Raw genomic sequence first — 13,157 nt, 5'->3', positions numbered from 1 at the left:
CAATTGATGAACCTACAATGACACTTCTCAATTACCCCAAACCCATAGTTTACATTACGGGTCATTCTCGATGTTGTACATTACATGGGTTTGGACAAGTTATAATGACATGTATCTATCATTATGATATCATATAATAATTTCGCTACCGTAAAAATCCTCTGCTCTGCCTGTTAACCCCTTCCACACCTGTGGCAACCACTGATCTTTGTACTGTCTCCACAGAATGTCATATAATTGGAATCATACAGTCCATGGTTTTTTCAGACTGGTTTTCACCTTGTAATAGGCATTTATGTTTCCTGCATGCCTTTTCATGGTTTGACAGCTCAATTCTTTTTAGCACTAAATAATATTCCATTGCTGTATATACTACAGTTTATTTATTTATCCATTGAAGGACATCCTGGTCACTTCCAAGTTTTAGCAATTATGAATAAAGCTGCCTCAAACATCTGTGTGCAGGTTCTTGTGTGGACATAAGTTTTCAGCTCCTTTGGGTAAATAACAGATTGTGATGACTGGATCATATGGTAAAAGTATGTTTACTTTTGTAAGAAACTGCCACACTGTCTTTCAAAGTAGCTGTACCATTCTGTATTCCCATCAGCGATGGATGAGGTTCCTGTTGTTTTACATCCTCATCAGCATTTGTTGTCACTGGATATTCTAATAGTTGTGTAACAGTATACTGTTGTTTTAATTTACATTTACCTACTGATATATGATAGAGAGTAACAGACTGTCCCCTCTTGATGGGAAAAAACATTTTTATGTTGCTTGTGTGGCTACTGCAAAAGCATTTAGTGAGTGTTCTGCATAGAGAGGACATTCAGAAAATGTTTGGAGGAAGGATACCAGATCAGAAGGTAGGCAGTCTGGATTGCAGGGAGGTTTCTTAGCCATCATCTGTAAAATGGGGTAAGATCCCCAACCTACGTCACAGGGTTACTGTGATAATTACAAAAATAAGGTGAGTGAAACTGCCTTGTATCAACTGGAAATTGCTATGCAAAAGAATAGCATGCTAAGAAGATAAATATTTCTGTTAATCAACAAGGGAATAACTCCCACCTCTATGATCATTCCAGCTTATACAGTTCTGGTTTCCTGTAAATCAAAGTTATTTACTTTTCTATAAATCTTGCCTAAAAAGATAAAATTCTAGATGTTTATAGCAGCTTTATTCATAGTCATCAAGAACTGGAAACAAATGTCATTTAGCTAGTAATTGGCAAAACTGTGGTATATCCATACTCTGGAATTCTGTTCAGCAATGAAAAAGAGCAAATTACTGTTAAATATACCAACACTGATAAATTATAAGTGAAAGAAGCCAGATGCAAAAGTCTACTTACTATATTACTCCATTTCTATGACATTTTGGGAAAGGGCATAATTATAGGGACAGAAAATCTATTAGTGGTCACCAGGAGCTAAGAGTGGGGGAAGACTGGTAACAGAGAGGGTATGAGACAGTTTTTTGGAAATTTTCTTTTTTTTTTCCTTTTGATTGTGAAGGGGGTTACCTGACTGTATTCATCCAATTTTATCAAACTGAGTTTTACTGTATATAAATTATACCTCAATAAATAGGCCTTTAAAAAATTACCAGAACCTAAAAAAATGAAAAGATAAGGTCTTCTCAAACTGACTATTCCTGGAAAGCAGGATCCAACCATTTCTAACCCACTAGGTGGAAAGTGTCTGGTTGGGAGAGCCTTGCTGCTGACAAGGGACCCTTCACAGCCATTTGTATCATTGACCATAGCTGGTTTTGACACTAAGTACTTGGCTCAAAGGCTATGAAATTAGCAGGCTCTGGTTGCTTGTACATCTCAACCATCACAACTTTATTGACGAGAATGGCTACCAGCTGTCACCTCTGCCTCCACCTCTGTGCTTGGTGATTTAGACTTCATGGCCACAGCAAATCAAGCCATGATCCTGCTATGGCTCTTCGTGTTGGGTTTTGAACTCCTAGCCAAATGGCTGTCGCTCAGCTGTTATGCTGCCAATCACCCGTCACTGTGGGTTAAACATGATATGCACACTGAGATCTTCCAACTCCTTAGACATCTGAAAGGCGACTTGCTTTCCACACCAGCAGGCAGCAAATCTGGGTGATATTTAACTCCTGGATTTTAGAATTTCTAACTTCATGGAAGGGGGTTTGGTGGTGGGGCGGGGGACTTACTATTTTACAGAACAAGTTGCAGAAGGGCTCAAGCCAGTGAGTGGGAAAAATGATGTCAGTAGCATACCACCTAATCTTAACAACTTTGAGGCCAGTGAAAAATTTATCTACACAAATGAATCAAGCTGTTGGCATGATGGAGCACAGTTCTTTGCAAAAACAAAAAGAATCTTTCATAGGATATTACTGTATTTTAATTTTCCCGTTAGATAAGCAAGACATAAGATTTAGAAAATTCTTTTTTATAAAAATTTTCTTTAACTGCCTTTAAGATTTGACAGGTACTATTTTTTTTCTCCAAAAGTGAGAGAAATGGTTTCATCTTTTGAAGTTATATTATTATTATGCTTACCATTGAAAAGGACTATACACGTGGATTTCTTTCCCAGTGGAGTTAATACTCAGGAAGGGGATACAGAGAGGGAACTAACTTTTACTGAATATCTACCACATGCCAGGAACCATGCAGGATGCTTTGCACGTATTATCTGTAATCACTCCACAATGATCCTGAGGACTAGACCTTAATGAGTTCCATTTTACAGGTGAGGAAACTGAGACTCAAAAGTTAAGTAACTTCCCTCCAAACCATATGACAAATTATGGCATGGCAGGGATTTAAAGTTGATTTTTTGTTTTTCTTTCCTTGTTCTTAAAATTTGAGTATAGTTGACACACAATATTATAATAAGTTTCAGTGATTTAAAATCTCTGTACATTATGGTATGCTCACAAGTATAGCTACCATCTGTTACCATATGACACTATTACAATACCACTGACTATATTCCCTGTGCTGTATCTTTTCCCTTTCATTTCCAAGACTTATTCATGTTTTAATTGGAAGCCTGTATCTCCCACTCCTGTTCACCCATTTTGTCCATCTTCCTATTACTCTTCCCTCTGGCAACCAACAGTTTGTTCTCTGTATTTATAGGTCTGATTCTACTTTTTGTTTATCATTTGTTTTGTTTTTTATGTTCCACATATAAGTGAAATCATATGGTATTTGTCTTTCTCAGTCTGACTTGTTTCACTTAGAATAGTACTCTCTTGGTTCATCTATATTGTTGTAAATGGCAAGATCTCATCCTTTTAATGGTTATATAATATTCCATTGTATATATATACCACCACTTTTTTTATCCAATTATCTATCAAAGGACATTTAGGTTGCTTCCATATCTTGACTACTGTAAAAAATGCTATCATAAACATAGGGGTTCATATATCTTTTTGAGTTAATGTTTTCATTTTCTTTGAATAAATACCCAGTAGTGGAATTATTGAATCATATGGTATTTCAATTTTTATCTTTTTGAGAAACTTCCATACTGTTTTCCATAGTGGCTGCACCAATTATATTCCCACTAGCATAGTGCTAGAGTTCTTTTTTCTCCATGTACTTTGCCAACACTTGTTATTTCTTGTCTTCTTGATTTTAGCCATTCTTACAGATGTATGGTGACACTCACTGTTGTTTTGATTTGTGTTTCCCTGATGATGAGTGATATGAACATCTTTTCATGTGTCTGTTGGCCATTCATATGTCTACTTTGGAAAAATGTCCATTCAGGTTCTCTGCCCATTTTTTAATCAGATTTTTGGGGGTTTTGGTTAAATTGTTTTGACTCCAAAGTCCACTTGCTTAGGTTGGTATATGAAACTCTTCCCAAAGCTTTGACTGGTACCCTGTGTCCATGTGCCATATCCAAGATGAAAACTAATGACAGAACGTGGTCTCCTGGAAAGAGCACTGGATAAAGACTGAGAAGAGGGCTTTGATATCAATTCTTGTTTTTTTTTGTTTGTTTGTTTGTTTTAAGATTTATTTATTTGAGAGAGAGTGCCAGAGTGAGCATACAAGGGAGGAGAGGCAAAGGGAAAGAATCTTCAAGCAGACTCTCCACTGAGGCTGGAGTCTGCCATGGGGCTCAATCTCATAACCCATGAAATCATGACCTGAGCCAAAACCAAGAGTCAGACACTTACACAAGTGAGCCACCCACGCACCTCAGCCACCCCAGCCAATTCTTACGCTCATAACACATAATTCTCTGTGCTTCTGTTTCATCTGTTAAGGGGGAAAACAAAATCTGCCTTTCTACACACAGGAGTCTTTTGAGAAAAAGAAGGCCAATCACTTGTCAGAGCAGTTAATTTTTTTTCCTAAATGTTTCTTTACTATTACGTGTATATAACTTAAATAATTATGATTCCATATGAAAAGAAGAAACTTGAGGGACGCCTGGATGGCTCAGCAGTTGAGTGTCTGCCTTTGGCTCAGAGCATGATCCTGGAGTCCTGGGATGGAGTTCCACATCAGGCTTCCTGCACGGAGCCAGCTTCTCCCTCTGCCTGTCTCTGCCTCTCTCTGTCTCTCATGAATAAATAAAGTCTTAAAAAAAAAAATGAAACTTGAAAAAATTTAAAGATAATAGAATAAAGGCAACTTAAGTGCATTATTGATCATGTTGAGTATAGTTGACAGGTTGGGGTGGTAAAGATGCCACTTCAAGCAGCACCTCTTTACAGCCAGATTCTGGAGCTCTATATGAAGTCCAAAATGGAGGAGCTGATTCAAAACTGAAGTACTCATGGACTTCCTCTGAAATTTTAATCTTGAGTCCTGGTGGTGCAGACTGCTACACCAAAGTTTCATGTGAAGCAGTTCTGTGCCATGACAACATGGTATCAGTCCCAAACAGACCTCAAGCCCATGTTGGCTCTTCACAGCTTCCTCTCTGCGCATTAGGTGAATAGTACTCTAGGCATTTAATTCTAACGTGGACAATAATTTGATTTCATAGCAAAGGACATTCCTACGCATTCCAAGTTATTTCATGGCAAGAATTCTACTGTTTATGCCCAAGTGAGGTTTGGCAGGGCCCATGTCTTGACAGAAACCTTGAAGCCACAGGCCAGGGCCTTCTCTCTGCTATGCACCACTTCCTCTAAAACAAGCTTCAGATAGCCCCTGAAGCTTGTTTTAGAGGAAGTGTTTCTGTATGTTTCTGTATGTCCTGTCCTGTATGTCTTCTATGTTTATGTGTCCTGCTTACAAACAGGACATATTTTCCTAAAGTAAAGCACAACATCTATCCCCACAAACACTTTTCCCCTCCAAAATGTTAAGCCTATAGCTGTCAGAAATCAGTCCCAACTTTTTACTTACAGAGAGTTAGAGAAACCTAGGCAGTGTGCAGGTGGACTGGGCCGGACTCTCTGCATAAACCTGAAGGTACGCTGTTTTCAATTAAAGAAAGGTTTAGAAGGCAGTGGAGCCAATGTGCACCTCATAGTTCATCTCAAGCCTGAATATATCAGTTAACACTTCCCCCTAGACACTGCTTTATTCTTGTGTAGGTATGACCTACAACAACAGGAAAGAAAAGACAGTTGGCTCCTGCCCAACTGTCCAGAAGAGCTTGGAATCTGTCTTCTCTCACATTTTGAGGAAGTGTTTATGTGAAATGACCAGAAATCTTTCTAAGAGATAGAAATGGAATAGAGGTAGAATAGCAAAGAGAGAAGAAAGGAGGGGAGTGATTGAAGGGGTGGAGTGATCGAAGGCGTGCTTGATCTCCTTTTGTTAGTTCAAGGTGGACCTCATCCTTCAGTGGTACATTCACTTGACCTTCCTCTATTTGGCTTGTGATCAACAATCTGCTTATGCACAGCTTTGTTTGAATGAAAAATATCTCCTGTAATCATATTTACCTTCAAGAAACATGGGTTATTTCAATGTATATCCTCAGCTATATTTTATAATGATTTCTACTCTTTGTATTGCACTGGAGTTTTACAGAACTCTCTCCCAATATGTGTTGACATAATATAGAGTACTCGACTTATACAAACAGCATTCTTCTGAGGAACAGCATGTTTTATCACCCTCTATATTGGAGATGGGAAATATGAAGCTCCAAATTAAATTCACTGTTTACCATGGTAGCTCAGGACAGATACTTAATAAATAGTAAATGAAGAAAGAAATTTCTAAATTTAAAATATAGTTGTTCTGCACACCTAGGGATATTTCTGGAGATCTCATTCCAGGAAATTACTATAACCACCCAGTCACTGCCAACTCATCAACAGTGCTAAAGGAACCAACCTTTTAAAGTTAGAGAAGACCAAAAGGAGGCCTTACCTGACACAGGCTTAAAAGTTCAGCAGTTTTAAACACTAGAAATTTGGTTTTGTTAGAAGTAGGGTCAAGTTTCTAAAAGAAGTACAATAGCCTCTGATAGGTTGCTATCTGAAATCGTATCTGAGAGTGCTGGAACCTATCTGGACATGATGCTTGCTTTCCCCTCTGGAAACAGCATTTAAAGCAACTCTCATTGGCCATGTCACATGATATGCCCAGAGGTTCCAGCTGAATCTGGTTTAAAATACCTGTTCACAGGCTCAAGGAAGCCTGCACTTTGGCAGAGTCATGGCTAAGGCTCCAAAAAGCACCCTAAAAGGCATCTGAAGGTGAAATGGTCATTATTTCTGTTATTGCAAGGGCTGGGGAGGGGGGAGTAAGTGGAAAGCTGATGGAGGACATGGAGAAAGGGGGAAACATTTTCCACTGCACTGAAGCAATTAGATGAAAATGTGCTATAAACCAATGGGCTCTTTCTGCTCCTGGGGGCTGGGGGAGAACTGGAAAGGGAGGCTGGAAGAAGAGACACTCTTCGACATTCTGTTCCCAGCCCCTAGGGCTCCACTATTACCAACCTGAGGCATTTTCTCCCTGAGATGGGGAAGCTCACTACTTTGTTCTCTTTTAAAAAACAGATCTTGAATTTAGAGGAGCAATCTTAAAACCAGTGCTTCCAAAAACTAGAAAGAATGACATATTATAGACCTCTTAAAAACCCCTGCAGGTTATGTGTGTTGATAGTATTTATTGAAGAATGTAGGCATTTTTATTTTAACAAATCTAGTTATATATCCACTTTCTAACAGAAGAAGTTCTTTAAAAAAATAATAGTTTAGTAAGGGAATGACACATATAGCTGTCACTTTTAGAATACCCCATCTATCTGAAAATATGTGAATCTTAACTTTCTGATTAAAAAAGTATGTAACTTTAAATTCTTTGGTGTTTAAAAGAATATGTTTTCCTTTGGCAGGAGCTTATTATTAACATTAACAAATAATAAAAACACACAAAACATGTCACTTCTCACCAAGATGACATTCAAAGTTGTTCCCCTGGCAAAAAAAAAAAAAAAAGAAAGAAAGGAAAGGAAAGGAAAGAAAAGAAAGAAAGAAAGAAAGAAAGAAAGAAAGAAAGAAAGAAAGAAAGAGAAAGAAAGAAAAGAAAGAAAAGAAAAGAAAGAAAAGAAAAGAAAAGAAAAGAAAAGAAAAGAAAAAAAAAAGAAAAAAAAAGAAAAGAAAAAAGAAAAAAAAGAAAAGAAAAGAAAAAAAAAAGAAAAGGAAACTGGTAAACTACACTTTTGTTTGGGGCTCTCCAGCTCTCCTCTCTCTCTCAGATTCCTCACATCTCATAGAGGCATTTTATTGACGTGCAATGTTATACACGTAGGAAATGGATGCATATGTACCTAGGGTATTTTTTTTCCGTTTGTTTTCTCTTCCAGCATTTGATCACTGGCTGGTGAACTGTTTGGGCCCACAGAGATCTCTAGACTACCAGCTCATGTATTTGAAAGGCATCTGTTTATTTTGAAAATGCAAATGTGGCCTACCTCAAAGACTGACAGGCAAGAAATGACCCACTGAGCAAGGGGAGAGGTTTCCAATCTGGAGCCCTGTCCCTCCCTCTATCAAACCGAGATCACTCGCTGTCAAAACCACTTAAACAAGCTCCAGGAATCTGAGTGAAGGGCCCACAATTAAAATGAACAGGACTGTGTATGTATATCTCCTTCCCTCTCTCTTTCAGGAATTAGCCAGGCAGATCATTTCTCACTCAGTTTAAAGTAATGATGAGGTCAGTTACAAAAGGACTCTGCATCTTTGAAATAGTGGCTCCTGGACCGAGGGCTGCCTGGAGGAGGGCCCTATAATAGGGACACTGGCCTCTCAGCAGCCACAGCCCAGTCCTGGGGATGGGTTCCTGGAAAAGACCAGGAAGGTTAATACCCGGACTTTGATCTCTGTCAAGGCATACCAGCAAGAATTAATTTACATTTCAGATGAAAAAGGTTGACAGCATGAAAAGGCATCTTGTTTCTGGTATGTGAACGTGCCGTAATAGATCGGGAATTCTGAAAGGAAGTTCTGAGGAAGCTAAAGGGATAAGCTGTGCGGCTGCTTTTATTGGGAAGGAGATGAAAGGAAAACAAATTTCAATATGCGCTGCTCTGTAGCAACATGTAGGCCAAATGCTTCCTAAATTTCAAGGGCTGCTCTTTTAAAAATATATAACATATCTTAGCAACACCACAAAAAAAAAAAAAAAAAAAAAAAAAAGGCTATGGGCCGGAACTCGAAATACAAAGAAATGCATTCCACAGAATCTAAATTTCAAGTGAAATGATTTGTTGAAAAAAAAAAATTAGAGAGTAAATCTTGAAAATAATCATAAATGGTTGTGCTATGCTAATGAACGTCCCTAAGCCACTTCCTGCAGGTTTCACAAGTAAGGGAACTGCTGGGTCTGGGGCTTGTTCTACTTGGAAACATCCTAGTGGTGTGAAGAAGAGCTTGTAATGAGAAGATTATGCTTTGGGAAAAGCACACCCCAAAACAGAGAAGTTGGAATGAGATGCTTTGCTTTTTAGATAAACACAACCATGCCTTCCAATATAAAAATCAGAAAAACATTCTCAAGTCAAAGTAAACTGTCCATAAAATTGTAAATGGTGTTACCTTATCCAGGCATCTTTTCTGTTAACACAAAGCCAGCACCTCAATTCCTGTCCATGGTGTTAGCTGAAGGGCAGAGAGACTCTGCTTTTGCTCTGGCTGCCACACTACTTCCAAGAGGGAGAGGTGGCATTAGTACCACCCTCAATGTCCTCATGTCTGCCCAAGCCCCTGTAGACTCGATTAATGGAAGTTCCCAATGCCACTTGATAAGTAGGAACATTAGCTGCCAAGCTTAAAAAAAGAGGTGGAGGGGAGGTGGTGCTTGCAAAGCTTAAAAAAAAAAGAAGCACCTTGAAGATATGTGTTCTCTCCTCCAGTTCCACAAAACAAAATTATCCTTCCGTGGTACCTACCACATAGGTGCTCTACCTAAAAGATGCAATCATGACTGGCCTGATAGGATGATGAAGCAAACCTGTCTCTGTTTTCATGCAGCCCTCATTTGGCAATAACAGAGTGTAAACAGGGAACCCTCTAAAGATCATTTTCAGAGAGGGAAAATATGATTTATGATCCTTCACACTGGACTCAGTGGATCAACAATATATAACCCAAAGTTTGTATTTTAAAACATATGTTGGGCTTTGAGCCAAACTGCAAGGTTAGAAATCAGACTGGGAGGGGCGGGGGCTTTGCATGCATGTGCTGTGTGCTGTGGTGTGTGGAGGTGGGCAAGTAGGGAACAAATGCACTTTGAGTTATCTTCCTTAAGCTGCAACTAGAATTGGACCCCTCTTCCAATGAACTCTTTGAAGTTGTAGAGCTTAAAATTCCTAGGGGGTGGTGTTAAAACTTGCACATTTACATCTAAATGACATCCCTTTCTTCCAAATATTTTGGTTCTGAATGAAGATGTCAGGTCTCTAAGCGGCTGGTGAAGAGAGTTCTGAGAAGCTTTCCTGGAGCCAGGTTCTGGGCAGGGACGACCTCAAAAAGGTTGCAGCTGTTGTATTTAAGAGTTTGCCGCAAGGCAGCAGTATCTGAAACCCTATCCTTCTTTGGGCTTGTGGAGTACAAGAGACTAGCTCCTGCTCTCTCATTCTGTCTCCACTTTTTTACATTCTCAGAGCTCCAGGCATGCTCTGGGGCCTACTTCTTCCAGGCCCTCAATTAGGCACATACGGCTTCAAATGATGAAGGGAACCCAGCTGGGCAGCCACCGTGGATACTGCCATTTGCAGAAGAGCAGAGCCACCCAGAAGCTAAGGACAGGTCCGATGAGGCAAGAACCAGAGCTCTCAGCACTCAGGCGGCCAGGCCCAAGCTGAGCCACAACACAGGGTAACCCCATGAGGTACAGAGGAGCACCTTAGCCACCTACAGCCCAGGGTGTGGGAAATTCCATTTGCTGGGAAAGTCCCTGAGCTATTCTTATCTCTGTGATGCTGAAAGACGGGTTTTGCATCTGATCAGAGAATTCCAAGGTTACTAGACACCTTCCCACTTAACTAGAGTTGAGCATGTGCTCTAGTTTCACAAATGACAGATTTGTGACTCCAAGAAGGAAAGAAATTTGTTCAGTTGGGAGTAATGAAGTTGACTTTATCCAAACTGCCTGTATTCACACATGCTGACTCTGCTACTGACCAGCTGTGTGACTGTGGACAACCTACTGCACTTCTCTATGACAGTTTCCCTCTCTATAAACTCAAGAATATAAGAGCACTTACTGAGAGCATCCTTACACAAATATGGCAAGCAGCAAATGCTCACTGTCAGCCTTATGATCATCATACAGGGGGTGTGTCAGCGCAAGCACTAGAACCCCAACTAGAACTCTTAACTCTTACTCCAGTGCTCCTGAATTATTAACCTCTCAGCTTTCTAAAATCATATGAACTCAATCACAGAATATTTTCAAGTGGATGCTATGAAAATGATGTTTTAATTACCTGCTTGAATAGGAACCGCAGACTCACTCCTTCTGTTGCTTATTTTCTTAAATTTCTTCCGAGCATCATATCCTCTCCAGGCTAAAAATATAAAACCATGTGCTAGGAATGACATTAATTTAGGAACGTGCCAGTGAATTGATATAAGCTGTTTTCCCTCCAATCTATTACCCCTCTCGTCTTCCCTCCTGCTTTCTCACTGAACAAAATAAGCAGAGATACGTGAGCGATGGTGGGGAACAAGAGGCCTCTCTGTACTTAGCTGGGCCTCCAAGATGCTTCTGAGAAGGAATTATTTTTGTTCTGGCAGTGAGTTTCCAGAACACTCTGGATTCTACATATGAATCACTGGGGACCTCTATCCCAGGTGAGACAGTTCCCTGTTATCCCAATCCCTGGAGGAAGCTGTGGTTCAGGACTTGGGAGCAGGGTGGTTTGGTAGGAAGAACTGGCATAGCCTGACCTGTTCAAATTTTTTTTTTATTTGGGAGGAAGATATGAACCTGGAATTTGAAGGAATGAAATAAAGAAGGGAGTCAAAGGAAATAATTAGTATCACAACACCTGCATTTGGTGAGAGTGAACCATGTGCCAAAAACTGTGCTTTGGGAGAAGAAAATACGCAACACTAAGGCAAAAGGCAAGGAAAATGGATGAGAAGAGAAAGGGGTGTTTCTCTGGGGGTGTTCTGAGTCCTATAGATAGAGGACTGGGGCATTAAGCTGCCCACTAGGAGCATGATCACATCACCTTTTCTCCCTCCCATTAGCATCACAGCTCTCCCTGTTGCTGAATATGGTCATGAAGTCCAGACAATATGGGTTATGAGAACACAAAGGAAATAGTCCACTATGTTCAAGATCTGATGTTTTCATAACCACTCAACAATGGCATAGAACTCAGGTGCTGTTTGTAATATAAATGACACACACACATGCAGAGACACTGAATGGGCTGGGCATATCAGAGAGCCTGGTGATTTGTTCCCTTGGTTTATAAGCTCTCTCTGTGCTAGAAAAGCCTTTGGGAAATAGCATTAGTCATTCTGATGCTGAGAACTTGGTAACAGGCCTGGGGTGTGTATTACATCAGTCATCTGGGAAAAGGGATGCAGGTCTGTGTGATTTGGCTTTTACCTCTACTCACTTCACACTACCTCTACCTTGCCACTCATCACACTGTGTTGTGACAGCTTGTTTGCTTATGTGAACATCAGAGGGACCATGGTAGTCTTACTCATGGCTTTATACCCAGCATCTAGCACAGGGCCTGCAACCGGCACTCAATAAATATTTGCTGGAGCAAGGAAGAAAGGTAGGAAGAAGAGAGGAAGGGTAGGAAGAAGATAAGAAGCCACTGAGAAAAGCCCCAGTACTTGAGGAAATGCAAGATTCAGGAGCACTTACCTGACTGGACGGCAATAGCCCCCTTCTCTCTCTTCTCTCTGATTCTTTTGTATCTCCTGGCTGCAAGCCACCCCTTGGCATATGCCTGCAGCACAACCACTCTGCCTATGACTTCTTGCAGCAGCAAATTTAACTGCTCAACATGGTAATATTTGAGAAAAACCTGAAATGACATATTAGTTTTAGCATTACATATGGGCTCCCAAACAGATTCAGTCTACTCCAGAGTATTCTTAATAAAAATATTAAAACCACTATCTACATAAAGTTTACAGTGACTTCTTTTATGCTAACATTACTGACTTCCTGGGAGCAAACACAATACCTCTTTTCTAAGGTTGAGCCAATCCTTGATTATTGATACAAACAGATGGTGAGGTTAATGGAATTTAGGAGACCCCAAATGTTCTCCAAGCCTGCTTTATATCTGCCAGGAGGTCTATTTTCTCAATTGGATTTCTACTGTCTATCGCCACAGCCTCTAATGGAAGCACTAACCAACAGAATTGATCCATAGCCAGCAGTGGAAGTTTGGAAGGAGCACAACCAAATGACCCACCGTGATCTAATTCCTGCTGAGGAACAATGGTGTGGCCACAACACTCAAGGCTAAGACTGGCTTTGTACAGCAATTCAGAATGGATAATAAAAACCTGGGATGCAGGATGAGATGTTCCCTAAATGAAAAGCTATACACAATGAGGCTACTAGCTAGTCAGGGTACACAGTAAAAAACACAACATGAGTCTAATGAAAAATGGACAAAACTGTAAAAGATACTCATTATTGTCATTAATAAGATTTGTGAATCTCCATGAGATGCTGGAATAA

The 13,157-nt window shown here is 40.0% G+C and overlaps 1 protein-coding gene across 15 annotated transcripts in view; it reads right to left on the bottom strand.

Annotated features, from left to right (window-relative positions):
* The window catches only part of MYO3B (myosin IIIB), a 430,360-nt gene that overhangs the window by 157,594 nt on the left and 259,609 nt on the right, over window positions 1–13,157 (bottom strand). For all 15 annotated transcript variants that reach the window (XR_005384676.1, XR_005384677.1, XR_005384679.1 and 12 more), the window contains 2 exons: window positions 12,327–12,489; window positions 10,921–11,001 (listed from right to left, as the gene is read on the bottom strand). Coding sequence is in view for 11 of the 15 variants with exons in the window: in XM_038584790.1 (XP_038440718.1) it covers window positions 10,921–11,001; window positions 12,327–12,489 (244 nt within the window). In the remaining 4 variants the exon portion in view is untranslated. The remainder of the gene's footprint in view (window positions 1–10,920; window positions 11,002–12,326; window positions 12,490–13,157) is intronic.

This window comes from Canis lupus, chromosome 36 (assembly GCF_011100685.1).
Source record: "Canis lupus familiaris isolate Mischka breed German Shepherd chromosome 36, alternate assembly UU_Cfam_GSD_1.0, whole genome shotgun sequence".
NCBI lineage: Eukaryota > Metazoa > Chordata > Mammalia > Carnivora > Canidae > Canis > Canis lupus.
This window is presented reverse-complemented; position numbering and strand designations above follow the sequence as displayed.